Source organism: Patagioenas fasciata, chromosome 19 (genome assembly GCF_037038585.1).
Source record: "Patagioenas fasciata isolate bPatFas1 chromosome 19, bPatFas1.hap1, whole genome shotgun sequence".
Classification (NCBI taxonomy): domain Eukaryota; kingdom Metazoa; phylum Chordata; class Aves; order Columbiformes; family Columbidae; genus Patagioenas; species Patagioenas fasciata.
The window spans coordinates 7,143,311-7,170,984 of NC_092538.1; the positions used below are offsets into that span (position 1 = coordinate 7,143,311).

Below are 27,674 nucleotides of genomic sequence, written 5' to 3' on the forward strand. Positions count from 1 at the left end.
CCGGGGTGTTTTGGGTGATGTTCAGGAGGATGGTTTGGATGGTCCCATGGCACAGGCAGAGCATCGGCCACGTCTGCTGGACCCACGGTGTGCAGCTCCCAGCCCTGCCAGCGATCAATAGCGAGTGCAATGAAACCCTTAATGAAATTCCAGCCTAAGAGACTATTGATTGTGTGTTTTCTTTAACAATGTATATGAATGGGAGAGAGGCTTTTTGGAGGAGAGGCCAGGGAAGGGGGGGTGAGTGGAAACACCATCAGTCGCTGTGGGAGACGAGCGAACATGGTCTGTATGCTCTGTATGCGGTAACCTGCACTGGTGGGCTGCAGCCTCTCAGTGGGTGTTAATTCATCCTCAAAACACCCCAGGAAGGGAAAATGTCACCAGCCAGGAGTGGGAGGGTGGGTGTTCACCCAAAATCATCACCAAATCAGAGATGATGAAACCAAGGGGAGAAGTCAGGGGTCCATGCCCCAGTCGTGCCTCCTAGACAGTGCTTTTGCAAACTGCCCTTGCCCCGTGTTTCACACCGCTGCCTAAAATACAAAATAAGAAGGAAGAGGTTGAGCTCTTCTGCTCTGGGGGGCTTGGGGGAAGAAAAAGCAGATGGTGAATCACTGTGCAACAGCCCTACGACTTCCTGCCCTCCTTGTTTCTGCATCTTCTCAGTGCCCCCAAACCAGCTTCTCCCAAAATCTCGACAGATTATTCCTCTGTGGAATAAGAAGATGGCAAGGAAGCATAATAAATAAATAATAACAATAATACAAACCCACCCCCCTCTCCGCCCCTTACATAACCAGCATTGTCTTAATCCTACAGGTGCTTTGCAGAAGTGAAAAGGATTTGTTCCTCCTGGAAATCCTTTGTCTTTTTTTTTTTCTTCTTCTTTTTTTCTCTTTTTGGTGAGTCATCATTATCCGCCCCATGGACACGCCACGGGGAGGCCCCGGGGGTGGCCGTGCAGGGTCTGGGAGGCAGCCCACGGTAATGTGACCCCTGACTAAATCACTTAAACCTCTCTGGACTTCAGTTCCACTGCGTTAAGATGTGGATTATAAATCTGTCCTGACCCCCTTGGCAGAGGAAGGTGCTTGGAAATGGGCCCTATAAATATGTCAGCAGGACAGTGAAGGCGAATGCTGGGGCTGGCCTGCAAACCTCCACCCGGAGCCCACTCAGCGCTGCTTTCTGAACTCTGGCGACGTGGGGATGCCAGGGGATAACCCCAAATCCCCCCATATGCAGCGCAAAAATGAGCTTTGGAACTGATCGATGGGGCAAGAAAATGCTGCTCTCTCTTCTTAGGGCACGGGGTGCCCTCCCAGGACGTGGGGAGTTGGGGGGGGCTTGGGGCTACCCTCTGAGGATTTGGGGTGCCCTCTGATGATTTTGGGTGCCTCTCCGCGGATGCGGGGAGCTCTTTGGGGATTTGGGGAGCCCTTGCAGACACGGCTCCCCGGGGGGTCAGTGGGATGGATGATCCCACCCGCACGGTACAGCCCTCCCGGGGAACCCCGGTGCGGTGCGGTGTGCCCCGTTTGGGCTGGATCGTGCCCCGGGGGGGCGGGGCCGGGGGAGCGGGACCCCCCGGCGGGGTCGGGCGGGGCCCTTTAAAGCGGCGGGCGGTGGGAGGGGCGAGAGGCGGTGTCGCCGGGCGGTGCGGGGGGCGGCGGGGCAGCGCTGGCCCGGGGGAGCCGCGCCGGGAGCCGCGCCGGGAGCAGCGAGCGGCGGGGCCGGGTGAGCGCATCCCGCCGGTACCCGATGGCGGCCGCATTTGGCGGCGGGGGTGGGGGGAGGTCCCTTGTTTACCCGGTTATTCCCCCTCCAGTCTCCTCCCTCCTCCATTTGGGAGCGGATCCCTCCGGCCCGGGGGAGGCTCCCCGCTTGCAGCGGGATCGCGGAGCCGTCCCCCCGCCCGCTCCAAGGCGGCAATCGCCCCTGCGGCGGGGTGGAGGCGGGAGGGGGTGCTGCCCGTAGCCGCCCCCTCCGCTCGCCGCCGCGCACGGGCGGGCCGGGGGCTGCCGCCGCCTTCCTCCGCCTCCCCTTCCCGGCTGGCTCCTTCCCCTCCCGGTGAGCATCGCCGCTCGGCCGGCCGGCCCGGAGCCCCGGCGGGGGGAGGCGGGGAAGGTGGCGCTTGGGCCGCCCCGGGGCAGGCACGGCTTTGGGGGCAGATACCGCGCCGGGGTCCCGGCTCGGTCCGGAGCGCCCGGGGGGCTGATGCTCCGGGGGCGGTACGGACAACGCGCCTGACCCCCGTGGACGCTCTTTTTTTTTTAAATCATGATTGTTTATTTAGGCTTTGCATGAGGGTTGCAGGCTTCTGGGAGCGGGGGGGTTGCAAGGGCTTCCCCTTCCCGCGTCCTGCCAAGGGCAGAGCAGCAGCGGTCCCGCCCGGGCAGCCAGTGCCTCCAGGTCCCCTGGGCTCCGGGGACACTCGTGGGGTGGCTGCAGCTCCTGAGCTTCCTTCAGCTCTGCTGAGGCTGGGCTGCATCACGTGAAGGCCTTCGGAAAGCAGAGGGACTTTATCCGTGGCCCTTCTGCTTATTTCTTGTTTCTGCTGAAGTGTCCAGTCAGGCTAAAGTACAACAGAGCTGCAGCTATAGGGGTGAAATGCTCTGGGAGCAATTGTGCTCACTCCAGGGCTTGACTGTGTAAAACTTTGCCTTCCAGGCCCCTCTCAATCAGTCTGGACCCTCATTCCAGTGATGAAATTCATCTTTTGAAGTTATGCACTTGACCTGGAAGAACTGTGCTGCTGGCACCTCAAGAACCCTGTGAACTGGAAAGGGAGAGAAGGTAAAATCTCTTTGTACACCCAGCACCCTGCCCAAAATCCCTGGGAGGACCTGCCACTGCTTCATCTTTTGTTGTTGTTGTTGTTTAGTTAGTTGGGAGAGGGCTGGAGAAGGACCATGATTGCAATACTGGGCATTTGAGGCTGTGCTTCTAAACATGGTTTGTGCTCCTAAACCTCCCAGGCTCCTCTAAAACACTCATCCATGCTCTCCTGGGGCCCTCAGTCATCATCTTTGCACAGGCAGGTGGTTGCACACTCCTGGGAGATGTGCTGAGATGGGATCGTGAGTGCTCTTGGACCTCCCTCTTGTGTTCCCCGATATTGCTTCAGAGTGCCTCTGCTGTACCGCTGCAGTCCAGCCCAGGGTAGCCGTTGAATAGCTTATCTTGTGGAGGTGCTCCAGCCTGTTGACATGCGTTTGAGAAGGGAGCAGGTTTGTTTGTTGGTGTCTCTCCTAATGCAAGGTGACCGTTGTTCCTGTGTCATCAAGTGGGACGAGTCAGTCCCGGGCACTGCAGGATGCAGCCTTCCCTGCCCTGCTCTGGGCAAAACTTTGGGGTTAAAATTTCTGCCTTCCTCAAGCGCAAACCCCTTGGCTGGCTCAGGGATGCTGTGGTTGCTTGATGGCAGGTTTACCTCTTCTGGCTGTTCCTCTTGACCATCGGGTCTGCCCCCTCTTCTTCTGGGCTGATAGGACCACATCTTGTGCACACCCATCTTGTCCAACTTCCTCTTGTCTTTCCTTCTTGAGGTAAATCACACATCTCTTCGAGATGAGGATGTTACTGGCTAGTGCCCTTCCTCCTCCTCTTCCTCTTCCCTGGGCAAGCAGAGAAATCTGATGATGGTCGCACATCTGCTGCTCTTGCTGATTCAGGCTCTCTGGGATGCCCTGGGGCATTCCCTGCTCTTCCCCAGCCCAAAGCCCAGCAGAGCCGCTCCTGGCAGCGTTTTCCCCAGCACACCCCTGCCTTGGTGACCTCGCTTGCCCTCGGCCGCTTTCCCTGTCTGTAGATGCTGGCAAGGTGGTGGGGTAAGGGTTGGAGGCTTGTGCCTGGCTCAGTGCTCTGCTTCCTCACGTGAGGGCAGAGGGACACTGGGGACCCTGCCACTGCAGGGAGCGCTGCGCCTGCTCGCTGGCTCCCAGGAATTACAGGTTTGGAGCCCAGCTGGCTCCATCACAGCGGAGAGGAGGAGTAATCCTTAAAGGAGAAAAAAGATACATCCCATATCTGATATTTTTTTTTGTTAAAGGGAAAACCAGAAGGACTTGGAGAATTTACTCATTGGGGAAACACCCATGCTGCTGGGTGCAGGGTCTGGGCTTGGGGTGAGACTCAACCAGAGCCCTGCATCCATTAATGCCTGCAGATGCTCACCATGCATCAGAGTGGGGGGACTGGGAGAAGAACCCAGTGTGTGTCCACTCCAGGCTCCCATCAGGAATACAGGAGCAGGTTTGTGCTCTGTTACACCAGGTCCTGGCAGCATTTGGCCCCTGAGGCCCCATGGCAGGAGAGGGCAGTGCCCTGGCCGGGAGGACGCAGCCCGTAAACCCCTCCTGCGCGGCCATGGTCACCACGCTGAGTACGAAGCGCTGCCTGCCTGGGAGCTCCCCTGCACAGCAAAGGGAAAAAGAGACATTTGAGGTTGAATCTCTGACCAGGGATTGCAGCCATAACAGGGTGTTTTGGCATTATCCCGTTGAGGGGGGGGTTTCAAAGCCCGCTGGAATTTTTATGAGGTGTTTTGCTTAATACACCACTTAAGCAATTAGCAGTGATTGTAGCAGTCCTGGATAAGGCGCTGGGTAGAATTGAATTTCCCAAGCTCAGATACCATTAGGCAGCAGTTTAATGCTGTTTGCAGGCGGGTATGAGACAGTGATGCATATGGGGAATTAGATCTGCAAAGTAAAAAGAAAAAACATAATAAGAAAATATCATACAAACCTATGTAACTTTATCTCATGTTTATTATGTGCCGTAATTGGGGGGTTCTCTGCCCTGACAGAGGGGGATCCCCGGCAGTGAGCCATGACGGAGGCACACGGTGCTGGCTGTGCCCTGCATCCTACACCACCAACCTGTGCAGCTCACTCCCCAAAAACACCCCAGGAGCCCCTTAATGGCATAATGATCTACAGGGCAAAAGTAATCTCTTTAAAAGAGTTTGCACTTGTTGTGGCAACTGCAGTTGGGTTTATGTTGTGGGGCTTTTTCTTTACATCCTCTGAGTTTCAGGTACATCCAGGGATGGTGAGCGAGCAGCTAAATCTCCTATTTATTTGGGATGTCTGAGTCCAGAAAGGGTCTGCCCCGAGGTGCCAGGTCACTAGTTAATAAATAACTCATGTGGATGACACCGTGCACCCCGCTGCCATGCGGCACCAGCAGCGGTCCAGCCTGGAGGTGGACGTGCAAATAGTTTTACAAGGATGGGAAGCGGACAGGAGGAGGAAGATTTTGTTGTGGGCTGAGGGGCGGAAGGAAATCTAGGCTTAGCGAGGGAAATGTGAGATTGCTTGTTTGGGGACAGGGCTTCGGCCACTCCTCTTGGGAGGCTCTGCTATTGTGGGGGTTAAAAATAGACTTTGGACTGGTTACTTTTCTGCGGGAAGCTCCCCGGCTGGAGACAGGCAGGTGAGGCGGCACTCGAGCGAGAAGGAAGGGGCAACAGCCTCTGACCTCCTTTACCAAAAGCTATTTTTATTTTTATTTTTATTTTTATTTTATTTTTATTTTATTTTTATTTTATTTTTATTTTATTTTTATTTTATTTTTATTTTATTTTTATTTTATTTTTATTTTATTTTTATTTTATTTTTATTTTATTTTTATTTTATTTTTATTTTATTTTTATTTTATTTTCATTTTATTTTATTTTCATTTTATTTTATTTTCATTTTATTTTATTTTCATTTTATTTTATTTTCATTTTATTTTATTTTCATTTTATTTTTTATTAACATTTTAATGTTTTTGATTTTATTAAATTTGTTTGTTTGCTTGTTTTTCAGGAAATAGCCAGCTTTTCTTTCGGGACACTGAGCGGGGTATCTTTGCTTTATTTCCAGACACAGCACGCTGCCTGCAAGCCCCAGGCTGCATTTACGATGCCCAACTGTAGCGATGCTTTGCCCAGCATCACCCCAGGGACCCCCTCCCCTTGGGTGAGGTTGGTACCCACCAGGTCCCACCCCAGACCAGCAGCATGCCATGCGCCTCGGGTGATGCTCCAGCCCCATGTGTGGGTTTGCAGAGCGGCTCCCCACAAGCTGGATGGAATTACTTGGGGAAGAGATTATTTAAGATCCAGTGGATCTTGTCTATTAACTTGTCTTTATTTTCCGGTAGCTGTCAACACGGGAGGTAAAATGTACACTGCGGGGGGATTTTGGAGGGGAGAGAGGGTAACAACGCTGTGATATGAAGTTGGTCACAATAGTGGGAAATGGAGAAAATCTCATTTTGTGCTGGGGGCTCTCAGGGTCCTGAACTCAGTACGTCAGAGGAGACCTGCTCAGTAAGTCAGCGGCAGAGCTCGAGCTGCATTTGGGCTGCGAGAGGGATGTGGTCCCCAAAACCTGATTTATTTGCGGGTGCATTGGTTCCTGCGGGGTTGGCATCTGGATGCAGAACAGGAGATTGCACACTGAGCTGTGGGGAGACCGTAATGTGCAAGAGGGGAAAAAGGGGTCATTTCTTGCCCATTTTCTCTTTTGAAGATGTCTCCCTTCAGCACCTGCACCCCAAGACCCTGCCCTTGCAAACAGCCATCCAACACTGCGGGGTGCTTTGGGGACATCTGTTTTCAGTTGCTCTGGCTAACGCTGCAGCTGCAGGAATCCCTCCTCGGCAGCAGAAAAAGACCTGAGAAGCCTTCTCGTTCCGGACAAATGTTTTCTAGGCTCCAGATGACAGGAGGACCCTGTAGTGTGTCTGGGCAAGGAGTCAAAGCGTGCATTTAATGGGGGATTTGTTCGAGGAAGGTAGTTTGACCATTAAATTTGAGGCCAAAATGCTGTTCAATTAATATTTTAGTGGGATGGACAGTAAATGAGAGGAACAAAGATTGTTTCCATTTCTATCTGATTCAGACAGCCAGTCTGATTTTAAGATCTGCAGGGTATAAATAGTACATGGAGCAATGAAAAGTGCAGAGAGCAATCAGCTTCTCCCACGGTGGGGCTGCGGTGGGGATGGTGAATCTGGGGGGACATGTAGCACACATGAGTACATAACTCTTGCTTTTTGTCCTGTGGCTTTCTCTTCCTCAGCTCAGCTTCTGTGTGTGGTTAAAACTCCGGTGGTTCTTGAGGGCTGGGATCTTCCCCAGCCCCTCAAGGTGGCAAAGGAAGCTCTTGGGACAAGGACACTTGGTCTTTGCATCCTTCAGCTGTCCGCTCCATGGCCAACGCATCCCACATCCCTTTGGGCTTGCACAGTTAAAGCAAAGACACTGCTTCCCTTCTGCTGTCAGCTCTGAGCCCTGCATGCTGCTCGCTCTGCCCTGCCATCCCCAGGGCCAGTCCCCATCCTGGATTTGGCTATTTTAGCTGTTTTCCCCATGTGCCCAGGGCAGGCAGCGCCCGGGCCCATGCAGGCAGGCACCAGGCTCCCTCGAGAGCTGCCGGGGGCTGCCTGCCTGCCAGGAGCTGCCTGCCTGCCAGGAGCATCACCTCGCAGCCCGCTGCCGGAGAGGTGTCGCCTTGCTCTGGGACCTGCTCGTGACTCTGGGATCTCCCCCAGCCCAGCTCACTGAGATCAGGTGCTTTTTTGGGGGGGGAGCAGGTGCCTGGGTTTCCTCGCGCCCTTCCCATGGGATTGCCAGCCAAGGCTTTGAGTGGCATCGACCTTGCTGGAAACGGAGCTGCTTGCTGGACTGGGGCAGCTGGGACCGAGCTGGGGACCTTGTCCCCATGAACCAGGGCTTCACTGCACACCTTTGTGTGGACTTTTCCTTCCTCTCCTGCCTTTCCCTGCTCCCAGCCGGGTGCACACTTGGCCCTGGGAGCTCCCCCCTGCAGGCAGAGCTGGATACAGATACAGCTTTGCTTCTCACACCTCCATTGGACAGCGGTTTTTCCCATTAAATTTGGGATTTCTTTGGCCCTGCCTGGCTGCGCTGTGCCGGGCGGAAAGGAAACATCTCTTTATTAGGGTTGTTTCCTTAAATAAAGCCCTCAAGCAAGTGCTGGGCTGGCTGTCCTGGCTATCTCATGACCGGTGTTGCGTGTTCGGGTTATTAACACCTCATTAGATGTTGGTTCCTCCCCATGTCTCTGTTTCAGCAAATCCCAGTGGCTTTGTCGTTGTTCCCTGACTCCTGCTTCACTGGAGACTTTTTTTTTAATGGTGGTCTCTTGCACTTCTGCTGACAGTTGAAATTTCCTTTCTTCTTGAGGTCAGTAGTTTTCTTCAACTTTCAGATCTTTCTACTCATGTGTACCAACACACTCCCCGGGTGTGCAGGGTTCATCGGCACAGCTTATCGGGAGAGGCTGTTGTAGCATCGCTGCCAGCGGCTGGCTCTCGCCTGCGATTGCAACCTGGGTTTCCACTTGGCTGATCCCCAGAAATCCCTTTTTTTCCCCCCTCCCTTCTTCTGAGTTGCTTTCCCAAGTGCTGGCAGCAGTAGCGCACAGCTCTGCCCCAGGAGATGCTGGGGGACTCATGCAGGTGGATTCAGAGCCCATCACCAACCTGATGCCTTGGTTTCCACTTTGTGGCTTCCTTTTGACAACAAACCTCTTCATTTTACATATGTTTGTCCTCTTGTGTAACCTAGACTGGGGACTTGAGGCTGTGGCCCCTAAGCCAGTTCTGGAGTTGGCAGGTAGCACCTCCAAAGGGATCTGTCTCCTTCGCAAGGTGCCCGGGGGCATGCTGCAACCCTCCGTAAGCTGGGCTGGAAGCAGACAGCCCTTGCTTTCCAAAAAAACCATTGCAGATTCACTGCTTATTTTCATCTTGTGCTTATTTTCGTCTTCGCTTCCACCGCTCTGCCCGGGGATGCTGTCTGTGGCATGATAAGTTATTTCCAGAAGTGGGGCAGCGCTGTTAGGTTGGAGGGGAGCGGAGGCACGGAGATTAAAGGTAAATCTACACAGATAATTGGGAGCCTGCTTCCTGCAGAAATCAGGTGAATTTGTACGTGCTGGGGAGGGTGCTGGGACGGCAATAGCTCTGTGGCCCTGGGGGCTGCCCCATTCTCCCCCATGGGGTCCCAGCTCCCAGAGCTGTTCCGAGCAGGGGTGGCTGCAGACGCGACACAGGGCTGGTAATCCCCCCGCTGCCTCCTCAGACCTGCCAGATGTCTCTCCTCGAGGCTTCATTTTTATAAATTGGCCTTTTAAAGTCTGTCATCCCTGTGCAGATGAAAGGAAGATGCGTGTGTGTCTCTGAGCCTGGCTGCAGTGCCTGGGTGGTGAGGCTTTTTGTTTGGGGCTTTATCTTTTTTTGAAGTGCCTTTTATTTTGTTTTTTTTTTCTTTTTTTCCCTTAATCTCTCAGAGTCTGTTGCATCTTGGCTTGCCGTCCTTCGGTTTTGGGCAGGCAGGCCCTGCTCCATAGCACTAGCCTCTCCTGGAGAGGGATGGGGAGAAGCTTTCTCCCCCAGTCTGTATGGGGGGGGACACCACCAAAGCCCCAGGGCTCAACGCCTGGGGCAAAGCTGAGCTGCTCCCTTCTGGCACATGCAATTAAACCCATTGCTGTGGGGCTTTCTCCTCCCCCAAAGCCCCTTTCTCTTTTCCCTTTGCACCTCCCTGAGCCCAAATACTCCTGGCCCAGTGCTTGGTGCTGGGGCAGCTCCTGGGGGTGGCAGGGGGCCGGGGCTATGAATTTTAAAGCTGAAAAGCCACTGCTGTGAGCTGAGATTTCAAATTCTCTCCCTGGTGATGGATGCATAAGTAGGAATTGCATTTGCTGGGCGGGTAACAAACAGCTTTGCATTTTCTGCTGCATTCCCACTGTCTCTTGGGGAAATTCAGACGCTGCTCCTAAGCCATGGGGATGGGGTTTTCCCAGATGTCGTGGATCCTTGCGAGCAGGACCCGCTTGGTTCTCGAGAAAGCCCTGCGATGCTGAGAAGAACCTTGCCGGGGATTTCTGTAGAGGCCAGAGCTCTGCTGGGGACTGGTGACGGCACTGCGGGATGTGAGGGGCCAGCGCAGGTCCCCAAGGGCCACACGAGTGCTCTGTCCTCACTGCCCCCCTGGGACACCGAGTGACATCCCTGTCTCACCAACGGGAAGATGCCACATGTGGGACAGAAATGCTGCCAAGGGGAAAGCTGCGCGGTCCTTACGAGACAGTGGTGAAGCCAAGCTCCCCTGGTTCTGGCTCTCAAACAACTTGGGGTTTCTCTTCCCATCGAGCAGTTTTGTTGCCTGCGTGAGTTTCTCCCTGTTTGAGGGGGTTCGAGAGCTGCCTCCAGGGACAGAGCGGCTCCCAGACAGCTCTGATGTTATGTGCTGGTGGGTCAAACAGCATCTCATCTGCTTATGGATATGTTGGGGAAATAGCAGCTGTCTCCTGGCTGCTGCTCTGGATCGCAGCCTTCGGGCTCAGTCCCTCCTGGGCTCTGGTGACAGACGTGGTGGGGTCTGAGGACGAGGAGCGTGTTAGCCCGGTCCCCATGCTTGCTCCAGTCCTGTGGCTTGTGCCGTTCATCCGAGTGGTAATTAATTATTGGCCGTGTAAGCTGCTGGCAGGTTACTGTGTGTGATTTATTAGCAGGAATAATCCCTTGCCAGCAGAAGAGCTGCACTGTGAAGAACAGCAAAATCCGGGAAAATTGTCTTGTCTTTCCAGAAGTCTGGCTGCACAGGGATGGCCCTGTCTGGGGCAGCCGCGGGCACCCTTGGGCTCTGTATTTGAGCCAGCTGAGGTGGATTAACCAAACCTCTGTCCTCGGGGAGCAGGAGGGGTGTCTGGACACCCAGACCGCGTGTTTGGGGACACAGGCTGAGCAGTGTCCCCATTGCTCGCTGTCACCAGCAGGCACAAGCAGTCTTGGCACCTGGAGATGATTTTTGAGCTGTGATCACTGCTGGGGTCTCCCCAGGGAGGTGGTCCAAGCTGCCCAAAAGCCAAGTAAAGGTCTGGGAAATGCAGCGTAAGCATGAAGCCAGGGATGCACGTGTGCCCCTGCGAGTCCTACGGCAGCTGTGAGAGGGACCAGTGTGGAAGTTGGGCAAAGTGGTGCTTCTCCCACAGGTGTGTGGGGCTGGGCTTCAGCTCCTCCAACTGCTGGTGGGCTCCTGGGTCTGGCTTCTGGGACTTTTTTGTTTTGTGTTCCCCTGCACCCTTTCTATTCGTTGGGTCATCTATTCTACTCGTTGGCTCCCTGGGTCATCTATTACACCACGGTGCCTGATGCTCGGCAAGGAGGGTGAGGGGCAGCTCAGCTCAATCTGCTGGAGGTGTGACCAGACAGGGAGGGCTCGGCCGTGGCAGGGGGACACAAGAGCAGCACCTGCCGCAGGTGGGATGTCACCTGGCCAAGGAGGGGCTGGGCTATAAAGCCTGGAATGAGCGACTCTGCCAGAGCCAACTAAAGAAAGATCTGTATCTCTTCTAATGAGACTCTTAAAAAAACAATAACAAAATTGATTGTGGTAAAGGATCATGGCAGAAATACGGATGGAGAAGAGCAGCCCGTGCGGGTGCTGCTGGGATGCCTGGCGCTGCCTCACCCCGCGGGAGAGCTGCGCTGTGAGAGAAATCCCAAAGGCAAATCCCCCTGGGCTTCTCTGGTCAGGGACTCCTTAGCAGTTTTATGAGAAATCAATAATGCTTTTGCTTGGTCATAATCGTAAAATAAGTACAATTTATGACTGCTGCCGGGGCCAAGATTTTTTTCTTCTGGCATACAAGGTGGAGAGGGGACGGCACAGAAACACTTTCCCACCGCGGTTCCCTTTGCGATGGGGCTGCAAAGCTGCTCGTGCATCATGGTGGGGGGAGACCCCCGTTGCTGGGGTTGGGGGTCACAGACACACAGGGTGGGTTGCCCGTGTCCGTGCTCTCACGCTGTCCCCTGTCCCCCGCAGCCCGCCGGCAGGTGGAATGGGGCAGCCATGAACGGCGATGCCCTGTGCCAGGAGCCCTCCTCCCCGCTCCCCGACTGGAGGGAGTTCTGCGAGCTGCACGCCCAGGCGGCCGCCGTGGACTTCGCCCAGAAGTTCTGCCAGTTCCTGAAGGAGAACCCCCACTACGACACCCCCGGGGCAGAAACCTCCTTTTCCCACCATTTCGCCGCCAACTTCCTGGACATCTTCAGCCTGGAGGTCAGCCGGGTGTTTGTGTCCGACTCCCCCACCAAGTACAACATCGTGCCCTTCGTGGGGCTGCAGAACTGCCACGTCCCCTACGGGCGTGAGGTCACCCCGAGGAAGGAGGAGACGTCCACAGAGTCCTTGGACAGCATGGACACCCCGTTGGGTGCCGGACGGTACCTGAGCCCGGCACAGCAGGTGCAGGCACGCAAAGTGTCCTCCTACGGCCAGTCCCGCAGCTCGGAGGACGTCTCCATCCACGCTGCCACCAAGCCCAAGTTCAAGAAAGGCTTCTCCTTGAGGAATATGAGCTTGTGCGTGGTGGACGGTATGAAGGAGATGTGGCATCGCAGGTCCTCTCCGGAGCCGGGTGCCGAGGCTGCCCTGGGCGGCCGGAGAGCCGAGAGGGAGCCATGGCCAGCTGGGGGCAAGGAGCCCGGTGACCCACGGGAGAAATGGACCCACAAGCTGCGCCTGTCCAAGGTGCCCTCCTCCAAGGTGGAGCTGGTGGACATCCAGAGGGAGGGGACGCTGCGATACATGGTGGCCGATGACACGAACTGTGTGGGGAGCTCGCAGTGGCAGAAGTGCCGCCTCCTGCTCCGGAAAGCGGTGAAGGTGGAAGGAGAGCGGTTCCTCCTCGAGTTTTACGTTCCTCCGAAGGTAAGTCCTGGCTTTTTTTTCTGAGCAATTCCAGCAGCAGTTGGGCTTGGCTTGAGATTTTTCTTATTTCCACTGCTGAGCTGGGATGAAATCCAGCTCTGGTCCAGAGGGAGAATTGGTACCATGTGGCTGAGATGCTAATGAATGGGACAACGTGGCTGAAACCCATCCAACCTCCAAGCCCCAATTGTTGCTGTTCGCCAGGGCATGGCCCCCTCCTTCCCCTTGGGAGAGAAGCTGAAGCTTCTGCCTGGTCCTTTTGCCCCAAATGTCATCAGTCTTGGTGGAAAAGCTCATTCCCCCATCAAGATGTGGGGTGTCCAGGCTATCCAGAGGGGTGATTTCTCTTCCCAACATGTTGCAGAGACATGTCATGCTGGTGGCTCACGCAGTAGCACTATGGCTGGGGTTGCTGCCTGGGCTTTGTTCTTTAGGTTTCAGGGTTGCTAGTCCACTATCTGAAAGCTTTATTTTTTCCTTTTAAAAATAGTAATTCATTTGGAATAGCTTTGCGCCTGCAAGGCCTCCACCAGTGCAGCTTTTTAGAAGACACCAGTGTTGCCCACCGAGGCTGGAGCATCACTACTGTGGGCAGGTTTTGCAGCTCTGCTCCCAGACAGCCCCAGCTACTTCCCTTCCTAGGCAGTAGCTGCTTATTATTATTATTATTTTTACTGCTTACCATTATTACTACCCCCGATACCACTTTTCCTTGCCTGCATCTTTTCTTTTTCTGTAATTTCTATGAAAGCTTCAAAAGCAGGAGCAGGTTTTCACCGTGGCATGTCCTCGGTGCATCTTCCCTTCCCTTCTCACACGCATCCCCCTGCACGGGATGCAGGGAAACATTGTCCCTGTTTTTCTTGGGGGAAAAGCTGAGTGATGGAGTGATTTGCTCAAGAAATGTGGATTATGAGGCCTTCAGTGTTCTCCTTGCCACAGAACCACCTTTGCTCCTGGGCTGTGCGAAGGGTGCATTGCGCTGCCAAACCCTCCCCAGTGCTAACGCCGTGATTGTGCCTCATCCGTGTTGTGTGTTCACCTCTTCAAAGAGCAGAGGGCAAATAATAATCTGTTCCCTGGGGCTCTACTGGCTGTATGTGTTGGTAATGAAACCTCAGGTTATTTAAATACCTAGGGAAGAAAAATCTCATTTTCTTTATCTTCTCCAGGACTTTCCCACTGGTGTTTCAGTCCCTGGTAGTTGCTGCTCTGTGGGTCTCAGTGTGCTCCAGTTACCCCCACTAACCCTCAGTTTGGTAGAGAGGTGGATTCATACATTATACATAGGGAGAGCACGATAGCTCTTATTTTTGAACAGCATTTTCTAATTTTTTTTGAGGCCAAAATGAACCTTGGCACTGTGGACGTTAGTCTGTGCCTCTCCCCTAGCTTGTCACGTCCCTCCCAGTATAATATAAATACAAGTTTAAACCCAAGTGCACCTCTACAGAGCAGCTCAGCACCGGTATGGATGGTATGCACCGCTGGGAGGTGGTTTCCTCAGCCCAGGGACTGCACAAGACCTGTCTGGAAGGAGCCACCGTGTCCGTGGGACAATGCAGGGAGGAGGATCTGGGGAACCTGGTGGGTGTGGGCTACACAGAGCAACACTCCCGAGTCAGCTGCACCAAAGGGGCAATAAATTCAGCTCAAAACAGAACAGCCGCTGCTCTTAAAACCTTAGAGAGTGCTCATAGAAGAGTTTTTTTTAGTGTATCTTGATTTGCCTCTAAAAATCAATTTTGAAGTGATTTTATGGCAACTTTTATGAACGTTGTCTGTCTCCTGTTACAATCACACCCTGCTTAGGTTTACGTCTTTCTCCCCTCATCCCATCTTGCTTTCCATCTGGTAAATGATTCAGCTGTAAAAGTGGCACCAGCCTGGCACAGCTGGAGGAAAATGTTTGGTTTTCCTTTTGCTTCAGCAGCCCACGGGTTTGTTTTTTGCATAGGCCCTACAAAAACTGTGGCCATGTCTTTAAATATTGAAAGGGAAGAACCCTCCTGGAGAAGACCTTTCTCTGCCTCACTGGTGAATTAACACCCTTTTTTCTTTCCTTTCGAGGCAGCTGCTTCCTCCTTCCTGACCTTTTCCCGTGCAAACACCAAGATGGAAGAATTCCCCGGGGCAGGGTTGAGATGCGCCCGGAGGCAGCGCTGGGGCGCGGGGCTGCTGGAAATGAAACATCCTGGAGGGGAAAAAGCCGTTCCTGTTCTGTCTTGGGTGTATTTGGTTTTCCTCCCCCCCCCAAAAAAAAAATGAGAACTGAACCCATTGTTGGTAACCTGCAGCTCAGTGCTCATCGCTGACCTTGTCCCGCCCTCTTCACCCAAGGCACCCTGTGCAGGTTTCAGCGACAAAATCACATCTTCCCACAGCCGTGATGCTCTGAATCGTGGAGCCCCGGAGGGGACCGGCTCTTGGGAACAGCTCTGTGGGCTCCTTTGGAAGGATTTGTTATAATTAAAACAAATATCTGGGGAATTTGTTGCTCAGCAGAGACTTCGAGTGGGAGGCACTGGGTCCTGCCCCCCCACCGAGGCTCTGGCAGGTGCCATGGTGCCCCAGGGGAAATTCATTTTTCTTTATTTTAACGTAATTACGATTCCCTACATGGCAAAGGTTGCTGTGTCGTAGCTTCTCAGTTGAAATGCCATTTCTGCACTGGGTAAATGGGGCGTCATCCTGGGCTGCTGTCTGCAGAGGAGCCGTCCCCCGTCAGAGAGCACATCTCCATTGGGAGCGGGTTTATGAAGGAGAGAAACAAGTGGTGTTGGCAGAGCTGGCGTATCAGCCTGTGCTGGAGCGAGGAGGAGGTTTGGCAGTTAAATGCACTAACCTCCCTGTCTTCCACTGGGCCTCCTCTTGGTTTAATTAAAAGAGCTTGGAGTTATCAGGCACGTGAGGGAAATCAATGCGCTTTTTTTTCTCTCCCCTCTGTAATAACTGTGATCTCGCCTCTCTGAGAGCCACGCTGCGTTGTCCCCGGGGAGAGTTTCGTCTGGTTGAGTGGCTTTTTTTAATTTATTGATTTCTTTTAATATTTTTTTTTTCTTTTGCCAGGCTTCCAAGCCCAAGGTGAGCATCCCGCTGTCGGCCATCATCGAGGTCCGCACCACCATGCCCTTGGAGATGCCGGACAAAGACAACACCTTCGTCCTAAAGGTGAGGGCAGGGTGGCAGCGGCGTGTTTCCCAATGGGCACCCATCCGCACCTGCATCCAGCCCCCACTGCTGAGATACTTGGTCCCCAAGGGGATTGTTGCCTTGGTTTTTGGAGCTGAGATGCCGACAGCGCTAACGCTTCCCATGGGATCCCCGCTTCTCCTCCCTGGGTTGTGCTACCCCGCTAAAATGATGCAATCTCCACCTGGTGCCTGAGTATTTTAGGATCAAGCTGTTTACCTGGCATTTGCCATGGGGTTTTGCTTCTCTCTGTCACCAGGAGATGGGTTAAATTATTGTCCAGAGACAGCCTGTAAGGGGAAAATGTTCTTTGGTGCAGCTGCCTGTGGTTTTGTGACTGTCACTGCCTCGGGTTTGTGGCATGGGTGGCCATTTAATTGATACAAGGCGGTGGAAACAGCTGTATTCTCCACCAAACACAGCTCCTTGTAAAGGTCCCACACCTTCTTCTGGCAGCCTCCCCCAGGGCATCGCTCCTGCCCCAAGGGCTTCTTGCTGTTCAGCCTCTGCTGCAGCCAGTGTCCACCTTGGACATGGAGGATAATTTGGCTGTTGTCTTTTGTGCCTCTAAGACCAGCCTCGTGAGTCGTCTTCTCTCCAGACTGACCAGCACAAGGTCCTCCTCACTTTCCTTGCAGGCACTGCAGAGAATGTGTCCTGAAGTGAACATTGCGCCATGGCCAGGAGGCCTGGGAAGGATTGCTCCTCCTTTGATTGCTTCTCCTTTCTTCTTCCTCTTTACCCAGCCCAAGTTGACCCAGTTGCTTTCTTTGTACCTGATGATGATGTTGACTCCTACGCAGCTTGTGGGCTGGTGTAACCCCTCGATGCTTTTTGCAGAACCGCTCCAGAGTCGCAGTTCCCCAGCCCAGACACCCACAGCGATCGGTGTGAGCCCAGAGCTCGCCCATGTCCTTGAGCTGGCGTGGGCTTGTTCTTCCACAGAGCATTTCTCAGCTTCGACAAGTTCATTTGAATTCTCGCCTCATCCTCCAACACGCTTGCAACGTGGTGTCATCCGTGAATTGATTAGGCATCTTTTTACTTTTGTCCTGATCGTTACCGAAGAACATCTTGCACAGAGAGAGTCCTTGATGTGAAGGAGCTTCTGAGCACATCCCTCAGCTTTGATCGTTAGCCATCGATAACCCATTAACCATCAATAACTGCTCTTGGAATATGGTTCATCAGCCACTTCTGATTGTGTTTCCCAGATTCCCTTACAAGTCTCACCTCAACCATGTCTTGCTACCCTGCTTGCAGGGGTGTCACATCAGTGTCTGAAGCGTGGCCAACGCCAAGGATGTGACACTGCTTCTCCCTGTCCCTGGGGCTGTCAGGAGCACAAGCAGATGGGTTTGACAGGGTTTGGTCGTGGCAGATCCCTGCTGGGGTGTTTCAGCTCCAGGGTGTTTCCTTGGTGCCTGTGGAGGGTTGGTTTCCCTGGCTGCTGGAGGAGGGCTCAGGGCTTGTCATCTTCCCATCTTCTGGAGCCAGATGTGCTCTCTCTGCTCCCACCACTAATGGCTCTGCAACTGCTTCAGCCCTTTCCCTAATTACCCTAGGGAATACTCCAGACCCTGCTGATCTGAAAAAGCCTGTTTGACCAGGTTCCCTCCTGCTCCTGCCCCGTTCTTGCCCAGGGTGCGTGCCCTGCCGCGGGGTTAATCAAGTGCAATCGATCCTCGGAGTGACCGAGGCAGTGACTGCAGAGCATCGGCTTGCTCCGTGTCCCCTGCTGTCCCTCTCCTGCTGCTCCACTGGCACAGGATGCTTTTCCCGTCTTCCCAACATCCTTTATTATTTGTAGCTCATTTTCTGCCCCGGCCCTTCTTGCTGGGACACCTCCTTGCTGCTCATTTGTGTTCCCCCTTTGCTGGCTGGACTTGCGGAGGGGGCAAAGCACCCCTCGATGGCAGGGTACAGACTAGAGGGGTAAGAAAGGCAGCTGGGTGCTGTGGTTTCCCCACTGCCTTCCCACATACAGCATTGATGTTGATCCCAATCTCAACCTTCACACGCTCTCTGGCAGGTTACGATGAGTGGAAAAGCCCCTGCTGTGTTCAGGAGGGCCACAGTGGAATAGTTTCTGCCAAAGTGGCTAAAAATTAGCAGGCAGCATGTGCCCACCACAATCAGACACCAGGCAAATGCTTTTGTTTTTTCTTTTTTCCATTGCACAAGCAGACACTTGCAAAATACCCAAGCCCTGCACGTGCTTCGCTTGCTGTCATGCTCTGCATGAGAGAGCAGGCCCGTCTCCCACGGCAGCTTCATGCATTGCCCTCGGAAAGCCAGAGAGGCTCTTTTGCTCTGGTTAAACAAAACAGGGGGGGAGTGTTTGCTGCTCATGTCCACCTCTGCTTGGGGCAGGTTGGTCTGTGCACAGCCCTGGGCTGCGGCCGGGGAGAAAATCGCTGCTCGGCCCCAGCCCAGGCGCTGGGCACCGCTCCCTGCACACCCTGCTTATTTTCAGGACAGTGATTCAGTTGTTTGTGATTAATTTAATTTGCCAGAAGGTTGTCTGAGCTGGCAATGTGATACCCTCCCGGTGTCAGGGCTGCCTCACCAGCTCAGGAACATGATGTATAAGGGGTCTGGGAGGGATGTGGGGAAACCTGCAGAGGCACGCAGCATTGTGTGGCTCCCCAGACCCACTGATGTGGGGCGTCTGGGTCCTCCCTGGCCCCAGAAAACCGCAGCTCCTTTGGGCTTGCAGTTTCGGAGGCTCTTTCGCACCGTGATTTTCATTTTAATTATTTTTTCCATGTTAAAGTAGGTTTCTCTCCCACCCCATTGCAATCAGAAATCAGAAGCCTCATGGACCAACAGGCAGAAAAGATAACAGAGGAGAGGTTTTAGCCTCCTGGGCTTGGGGGTCTGGCAGGATTTTGGGGCAGTGAGAGGGCAGCATGGCTTCTGCTTTGCCTGTGCAGAGCTGCTTTTTTGGGGACACTGAGGCACCCCAGAGGTGTGGGATGCTGGCTGTGCTGGTGCGTGGTGCCACGCACCCCTGATGCTGCTGGCCAGGTGTGGTTTTTCCACAGGGGCTGTAAAAAACCCTTGTGATGCATTTGCTGATAACAGTGGGGTGGGGGTTTTCCTCCAAGCCCCAGCATTGGTCAGGGTTCACCCTCAAGCACATCAAAGCAAAGTAGCAAGTGACAGGATGAAAGGAAATGGCACCAGGGAAGGTTCAGGTTGGATATTAGGAAAAATTTCCTCCCGGAAAGGGCTGTGGGGCATTGGAACAGGCTGCCCAGGGCAGTGCTGGAGTCACCATCCCTGGAGGGGTTTAAAAGATGCAGAGATGAGGTTCTTGGGGGCATGGCTTAGTGCCAGGGTTGGGTTAATGGTTGGACTTGATGATCTTGAGGGTCTCTTCCAACCAAAATGATTCTGTGATCTCTCCGGGTCACCTCTTGGCATTGCTTTGCTGGGATGAGAGAGGGAATTTACTTCCCCCTGTTCAACCGAGGTGCTATTTAATAGCAGCAGGTGAATGCAGGGGTCTGGCTGAGTTACAGGGGTGCTTTCCCACAGGGGGGAGGTGGGACCTCCGCCACAGCCTGACACTGTCCCACATTGCCCACAGGTGGAGAACGGGGCCGAGTACATCCTGGAGACCATCGACTCCCTGCAGAAGCACTCCTGGGTGGCCGATATCCAGGACTGCATCGACCCTGGGTAAGGCTCACTGGAGAGGAGGGTGCTGTGCGGGGGCCGGGCTTGTCACCGCTGTGGCGTCCTCGCCACCAAGCACGGGTTATTATTACCCTGATGCAATTTTTGCTGTTTGGGGTATTACAAAAAGTCCCCGACTCACGTCAGCAGAAGTCTAGACGCAAACTTACCAGCCTGTGTGTGTCCGAGGTGCAGCCTCGCATGGCGCCGGCCGCTTGCTCACCCTGTCCTGCTGTGTGTCACCTCGGCCAAGCAGAGGCAGGTGACCTGGGAATGCGGCTCTAAACACAGAAAGCTCCTAACACCCACCCTCTGAAGCTTTTATGCTATATTTGAGCTATTTTCTGTGCTTTTTTGCAGTACAGTATTCCTGGTGTATTTAAGATTTGCTACCGAAATGGATTTATTTATGTTTTTATCGCTGTGGTGTTAATGGTGTCATTGGAGTCACAACAACTCTGCTGCCACTTCTCACCTGCATTTTCATCATCCCATGCATTGGGTTATGCTGTAGGGAGGTTTGTGTGCTTGGTGCTGGCTCAGCCCCGGTCTGGGGAGCAGGATCAGCCCAGGTGCTGCCTGGGCTCTAGGGAAACCCTGGCGCTGCCTGTCTTGGCACAAATTTTGGAAAAATGAGGTGCCCAAGCTTCCAGAGGTGAAAACCTCGAGCAAACCTGGAACAGGGGCTCAGAGAGGCCCCAGCTGCTTCTGGGCTGCCTTTGCCCCTTTTGCCAAAAGATGCAGTTCAGGTGCTGCAGGGTTGGTCATGGAGGAGGCTGCGTCTCACAGGACGGATGCATTAATGGACTCCAGATCTGTGCCCCTTCAGCTCCTTTTGCTGCTTTTTGGAATATATAGTTCAAGGCGCGATGCTGAGGCTGGGCTGCTGATTGAGACAAGGCTGGGAAACGCGGCTCTTTTTCTCTCGGAGCGTATTTTGGTGCCAGTTTTCCAGCCGGGGCCCAGCACCGCAGCCGTTCTCGCCTCGAGACGCTGCAGAAGCTGCCGCCAGCCCCTCGCTCTGCCACCGGCAGCCTCCCCGCCTTCATGTTTGCTTAGCACCCAGCTTTGGCCTCCAGACGTGACTGTAAAGCAAATAATAATGAACTCCAGAGCAAATAATAATGAGCTGTTTAATACACCGACACACAAGCTCGGTGCCAAGAACGAATTTTCAATCAGCTCCTGATGCTTTTGCCAAGGGCTGCACGCCGGAGCTGCCGTGCGAGCGCCCGTCGACGGCTTTTCTGCGAAGCGCCGTTGGTTTTGGTTTCCTTCCTCCCTTATTGTTTGTAACCGGCTGCAGCTGAATGACTCCCAGTGGCTGATTCACTTACTGGCCACTAAATAATTCAGCAGCTCCCTCGTGAGCCGTTACCACTAACGCAGCCGCTTCCTCGCTGCCTGCGCCCACGTGGCTGCTGTTGAGCAAGAGGAGCTGAGTGCCGCGGGCAGCTCCGGCAGCACCGGATAAAAATAGGCTGTGGACCATGGCAGGGGCTTGTGCAAGAGGGTGCTGAGGTGCAGGGCTGGGGCAGGGGGGATGCTCTCTACGGAGGCTGCATTGCTGCAGCTCCTCCTTGCTCTGCTCCCGCTTGCTCTGGGCAGCCCAGCTTTGTTTTTTGGTGTCTTTTGGGGATGTAATTCCTGTGGGTTGGTAATTCCCTTTGCGGAGGGTGAAAACGAAAGTGCTCTTGGGTGTACGTTGTGGGTGGGAACGTGCATGCATCTACATATGTCTTGCAAAGCGAAGTGCTGGAAGTCAAGGTACCAGATCTCCAGCCAAATCAACAAGGTTGCAGCAAAGTACAGCAGCTAGGACCAGCTGGTGCAACACATGTAGTGAGGGCTTTCAGGGGTTTAACTCCTCCCACGACTTCCAGGGGTTTAATTCCTCCCACAAGAGTTTCTCACCTCCAAGAAGCCACATTGTTTTGCTGGCCGCTCTGCCTCTCAATGCTGTGGGTGCTTCTGTCGCTGGCAACCCGGCCAGGAGAACGAGGAGGGTCAGGATGTGCTCCCAGATCACAGCTGGAATTTCACTTGGTCAAGTGTCCCGTTGCATGCCTGTGAGCGGTGGTGCCGTGTGTGTGGCCTGGCAGCCGGTGCGTGACCGTCTGCTCTGTGCTCTGCCCCCAGGGACAGCGGGGACGACATCGAGCTGGCGTCCTGTGCGCAGGGAGCCTGTCTGCCGGGCAGGGCGTCCTCCTGCAGCTGCGAGTTCCTGGCCGATGGTGAGGACCTACATCTGGGGGAACCACCCCCGGGGAGAGTGGGTGTCTCTGGGTGCTGGTTCTGGTTTGGAGGGGGCCAGATCCTGCCAGGCATCAAGTGAAGGAGCCTGAAGCAGGTGCTGTGGGGATGGATCTTCTGTTGATTGCCTTTCTCTTCTTCTTGCTAACCCCCACCCTGGGGAGGTGGCCCATGCCATTTAAGACATCAGCATGGCCCCTGTACATCCTGGTACGTGTTGAAAATCTAGTCCCTGTCTGCAGGCACTGGGGTCTCCGGGTCCCAGCGAGCAGCCTCCACCTGCACAGCCCCACCTTGTTTTCACGTCCAACCAAGACACAGCCGTGTACCCCATCCCGGTTGCAGCAGGGGAAGAAAGCTCAGTGCAGGCTGCAAGTGCCAGAGCTGTAACTGAGCCCTGAGATGTTTCCAAGAGCCCAGGGTGCTCTAGCACAGCCCTTGGTGACAGTTTGCAATGCTGAGCCAAGAGGTCATCCTTCTGCAAATTCCCTTGCAGATGTGCCCAGGCCACCGGACAGATGTGCCCTGCCCAGCGCTCATGCCACCACAGCCACCACTGTCCCTGTGCCACACAGCCGGGGCAGGGACTCCCTGGGGGAGCTCCTCACCCACGTCCCGTTGGAGAGTTTTCTGCAGACACTGGAGTCCTCCCCCGCCACCGGTGGGCATCTCGCAGGTACCGGGATGCAGGATGCAGCCCCAGGGGTGCACAGAGGGAGAGGAGGAAGAGGAGGGAGAGGGCGATGTCTGGGTGCTCCCTAAAAACCTGTTGTTCCTGCGGCCAGGGGAGGACAGCGAGGCAGAGGCAGAGATTAACCTCTCCGACTTTCCCTGGTTCCACGGGACTCTTTCACGGATCAAGGCGGCACAGCTGGTGCTTTTTGGGGGTGCCCGCAGCCACGGCTTGTTCGTCATCCGGCAGAGCGAAACGCGGCCTGGGGAGTACGTGCTGACCTTCAACTTCCAAGGGAAAGCGAAGGTGGGTGTCCCTTGCTTCTCCATGGATATTAGTGCCAGCCCTGCCCAGCACCCCGGGGTCCTTCCCACCAGGCAAGTGGGTGACCCCAAACATGGCAGCTCTGTGGGGTGCTGCACCCTGGCAGGGCATTCCTCAGGACCCTTGTCCCTCCTCTGCACCCTGCCCAGCCCCAAAAGCCCTTTCCCAGTGGGGTCAGTGCCTGTGACACAGGCATCAGGTGAAATACCTTACAGGATCCCAGTGCAGCCTGGCACATCATCCCCTGGGCTCTTGTTGTCCACTCCGTGTCCTGGCATACACAGATGCACTGTGAAAAAAAAATCCACACAGTTTTCCGGTGGGTCGCTTTTCTACCAGAGGGCACCCACAGTGGAGGGGTTGAGGTGTAACTGCCCAATCTTATCGCCAGTCCTGCAAGAAGCAGTGCAGGCAGGCTGTGGGCTTCTCTAGGCTGTCTGTCACCAAGATCAGACCTGCTGTCCCCAGCCACCCTTCTCTGGCTGCTTCTGAATGGCGCTTGTCACCGGGAGAGGGGACAAACTTTTCCTTGGGCTGCAGCAAGTGGAGTTTTGCAGGAAACCTCCTGCAACAGGAGACCTTCCCAGCCAAGCAGGGAAAAAATTGAGAGTCCTATGCTATGATCAAACCTCCCTTGGCTGATAGAAGTGGCTCTTTCTGCTGATCGCAAGCGTGAATCTCACCCATGCCATCCCCAGCTAACCTGCTCTCCTGCCCTTGCAGCACCTCCGCCTGTCACTGAACGAGAGCGGGCAATGCCACGTCCAGCACCTCTGGTTCCAGACCATCTTCGACATGCTGCGCCACTTCCACACGCACCCCATCCCTCTCGAGTCGGGCGGCGCAGCCGACATCACCCTCCGCAGCTACGTGGTGGCCCAGAGCCCATTGCCCGGTAGGGACACAGCTGTGTATGGAGCGTTGGGTTGGTGGCTGGGCTGGGACCTGGCACAGATCTAGAAGGGTCTAATCCCCAGGATTCCCACACTGACCCCCTCTCTAAAGCTGTGCTGGTGCGCCTGGCTCTGGAGGTGCACCAAGGTGGGTCATGTCCTGTTGAAGGTGGGCAGGGAGGACCACGCAGCAGCAGGGCTGTGCCAGGGTGACCTGCGTGTCCCTGGCTGGGGGTGTCAGTCCCCTGGCTCAGGCAGGATTGGAGCAGAGGGTCACAGAATCACAGAATGGTTGAGGTTGGAAGGGACCTCTGGAGATCATCTAGTCCAACCCAACCGCTAAAGCAGGGTCTGTGGTGCTTGGAGTGTCCTGCTGTGCCAGGAGAGTGTGGACAATGAGGGTTGGGGAGGGACATGGTCAAGGATGGAGAGGGTGGGCGTGGGAAGGTGCTGGTGAGGGAAAGGGGTGTCTGAACCCCCCAGGCAACATTGGAGGAGTCACACTCCTGTCTCCTTTCCAGATGCCAGCCCCCCACCAGCCCTCGTGCCACAGCCACCAGGCTGCCGGGTCGACCTGCCGCCTCCGCACTACTTCTGCAGCACAGCACCTGCTGGTCCGCCGGCCCCCCCGCCCACCGAAGGGGTGGCTGTGGCCCCCACTGTCGCTGTCCCTGCACCCTACCACCGCCTGGAGGGTGCCCTGGGCCCACGGAGCCGCAGTGGCAGCACCGAGCGCCGGCCGGAGCCCCCTGCCACCAGTGCGGAGGACTACCACGAGGCTGACGGTGCCCGGAGCCGGACCCGGGCAGTGGAAAACCAATATTCCTTCTACTGAGCCCCCTGTGCCTGGGGGCTGGATGGCGAGGGGATGCGGGGCACCCGTGCCCTTCACCGCTGCACCAGCCTACCTGCCCCCCCTGCCACCACCAGCAACCCAGCTGGGATGTTCCTCCCGCTCCCTGCCACTTTTGGGAGCCATGTGAGCAGCGGAGGATGTCCTGGCTGGACCCGGCACCAGCCCTGAGCTTGGGGCAGCGCTGGGGCTTTGGGAGGCTGAAAGCATCAGTGCCATTTTGGAACTTGCAGCCTCTTCCCTTTCCCTCTGGACCAAGAGCTCTCTGGGGGCTGAGCTGGGTGCCCCCCGGGGATGCCCCTCCCGGCACGGCAGCATGAAGCTGTGGTGGGCTCCTTTCTCCAGCCAAAGCACCTTGGCACATCCCCTCTGCAGTGAGACCCAGTGTGGCCAACATCCCTTCTGGCACCACCGCCCTGCAAAACAGCTGCCCAGGGGTTCTGGCGTTTTGGGATGACGAAGGAAATGGCAGATCCCTACACAGAGGCTTTTCTTGCACACACAGATCCGTGTGCCCAAGAGGACGTTGCTGCAGAGGCGTGAGGGTTTATCCAGGCCGACTTTCAGGCTCCCTGTGGGGCACACGTTTCCCACCCTCTGCCAGGAGAAGGTTTTATTCCAAAGCTTAATGAATTGCATTCGAGGAAGGTTTTTCCTGCTCTTCTGACATTTCTGTTCCTTTGTCCTTTCTCTCCTTGCTTTACCGATGTCAAGTCCTTGAATAACTGCTTTCTTCCTCCCTCTTTTCCTTGTTTTTTCAAAACCTAAGCTATCCACAAGGTCATCAGCTCAGCTAGGCAATATTTTCTGTTGCTCAAGGCAAACCTTGAAAAATATGACAACACCGCCACTTTGCATCCCTCGCTAGTCCTTTGGGATGTTCTCAGCGGGGTCAGGCAGTGGCCAGGGCTCCCAGGAGCGAAAACACTACATGTCTTCAGTAGATGCTGTTGAAGATTATTTTTTTCTTATTTTAGAGAAATAGAAATGCCCAGGAAGAGTAAAAGGAATGTGGCTGCTGTCAGGTGGGTGAACAGGCAGCCGAAACAGGGAGGTCAAGCTGAAGGGTTGGCCTCGCTGTTGGCCCAAGTCCCTCCTGGCAGATGTAAAACCCTGCAGCAGTGGCTGTAGTGGCACTGCTGCCAGGAGGGACCAGGCACTGCCACGGTCACCACTTGGTGGTGGCTTTCTGATAGATCAGCGCAGCCACATCCACCTGTAGCAGAAAGAGCTCACTCTGACAGCAGTGAGTGCTGGAAGGGAGCACAGAGCAGAGACCTGCTGTGCACAATGCTGTTGATGCTTTTCCTACAGTTACTGAAGCCCTCAGGGTGGTTTTACAGGCCAGGCTGCTCACTGGGACTGTGTGCCTCGTGTGAGGTGGGAGACCCTCCCAAAGAGCAGCTTTGCTCACAAGTTCCTCTTGGTTTGCCTCACACAGCTTGTCTTTGCCATTACCAGGACTCCTTGTGTGTCACCAGGCCTGGGTGACAGCGTCGGCAGGACCTGAGTGAGGTGGCTTTCAAGTGGCTGGGTGGGTCTCCAGGTAGAGTAGACCTCACCATACCCAGTTATAAGTTACTGCTTAGTGCAGAGAAAGGTAGGAGCCAAGCCACGGCGTAGCTCAAAACCCCATGAATTTGCCTGGATTTTTGGGTTGTGTAATTTATTTTTTTTTAGGTGCCTTCTTTCCTGAGCTAGCAAAGCATGTCCCCAGTGCTGGAGTCACTTGTCTCTCCCCATTCAAGAGAGCAGGTGTCCCCAAGACTCCTTGCCTCCTTCTGCCGTGTGAGAGCTGCCTTTCTGGCCCATGAGATGAAGGCTGGTAGATCTCATTCCTGCAGCAGATGCCACCTTCTCCCCACACGTGTGGCCCTTCAGAGGTCAGTGGGAGCAGTTTGCTTGGGGATGGTATTTCTCCTTCCTCAGCATAGCTAAAACCCAGCTTGGAGCAGCCTGGAGAGGCCAGATGTTCTTGGTTGATGGATTTAACATGGACCTGCTTCCTTCACCCTCACCACGAATGAGGGAGGACATCTAGATGCGGCACAGACATTGTCACTTATGTCCCAACGGGACAGGGAGCACTGCCTTACAGACCGTAAAATGTTGGCTGGTTTGTCGCCTTCTGCGTCACAAGATAGGAAAAGGAGGAGGGGGAAGCAATGATCTGCAAGCAAAAATGTTAATTTGTAAATAGGGAAGAATCTGGAAGAGTTTACTGTTCCGTAGAATAAATTAATTTTATTTAAAAAAAGAAAAAAAGGGACTTGTTAAACAAATGGAGAACTCGAGTTCCAGTTTTAAAATAAAATCACTTGCAAAAAGGACAGCATGTGAGCGTGAACTTTGGGCTTTGCTGGATCTGCTACTTAAAGACGGAAAAAGAGGATGCTGTCATTTGTATGTGTGTAGAGCTTGTTGCTATCTCAAGGCAGTTGGGGCTGGGCTCTGTGTTGAGGATGGAGGAGAGGTGTTGTTTTCTCACTATTGAACAGAGGGAGGTGGAGGACAGGTCCAGGCTGGATGGGGCAAGGTTTCGTCTCCCAGTCTGTTATTTTCTTTGTCTGGTTTGTCACGTGCAAGTCTGAACGCCTCCATCCCCGAAGCAGCGCAGATGGGAGTGAAGATGCATCTCCCTTGCAAAGGCCTGTGTGAGCATCTCCTCGCAGCCACATTCCCCATGTGTGCCGTTCCCCCTCCTATGCCTGCATCTCTCCCGGGATGCAGCGCCTCACACTCCGCCCTTGTGTGTCTTCCTTGTGTGCTCTTTTCTGCCGAGGATCCCCCGTGAGCGTACATTGTCCCAGACTGTGCTGTCACAGCTAAGCAGTGTGGCAGACACGGCTTCCAGACATAGCCAACACATGGCTCAGCTCTAATCAGGCCACGGTTGTGTTGTGATCCGCTCACAAAAAAACCTTCCCTCCCCAAAAGTCTCCAGAGCCCCTTAACCAGTCCTGGAGAGCTCATCCATCAGGAGCTGGGCAGCTGGGGAGGTGACAGCCTCCTCCTTTGTCACCCGCAAGGCAGGCAGTGCGGGCTGTGCCTGCAGGA

General features: G+C 54.7%; 1 protein-coding gene across 3 annotated transcripts; it reads left to right on the forward strand.

Moving 5' to 3' along the window:
* The first annotated feature begins 1,670 nt into the window (after window positions 1–1,670).
* Window positions 1,671–26,947, forward strand: SH2B2 (SH2B adaptor protein 2). 3 transcript variants are annotated; one of them, XM_065853415.2, is made up of 10 exons: window positions 1,671–1,740; window positions 2,674–2,799; window positions 11,858–12,745; window positions 15,815–15,916; window positions 19,533–19,624; window positions 21,761–21,855; window positions 22,371–22,550; window positions 22,660–22,853; window positions 23,595–23,766; window positions 24,286–26,947. In XM_065853415.2, exons 3-10 carry the CDS (start codon window positions 11,885–11,887, stop codon window positions 24,597–24,599), a joined length of 2,010 nt encoding a protein of 669 aa, XP_065709487.1. In that variant the 5' UTR covers window positions 1,671–1,740; window positions 2,674–2,799; window positions 11,858–11,884; the 3' UTR covers window positions 24,600–26,947. The 3 variants fall into 3 exon arrangements, with proteins under 3 accessions (XP_065709487.1, XP_071673030.1, XP_071673029.1); XM_071816929.1 differs by having other exon boundaries at window positions 22,371–22,535; XM_071816928.1 differs by lacking the exon at window positions 1,671–1,740 and adding an exon at window positions 1,916–2,073.
* Window positions 26,948–27,674: the final 727 nt, after the last annotated feature.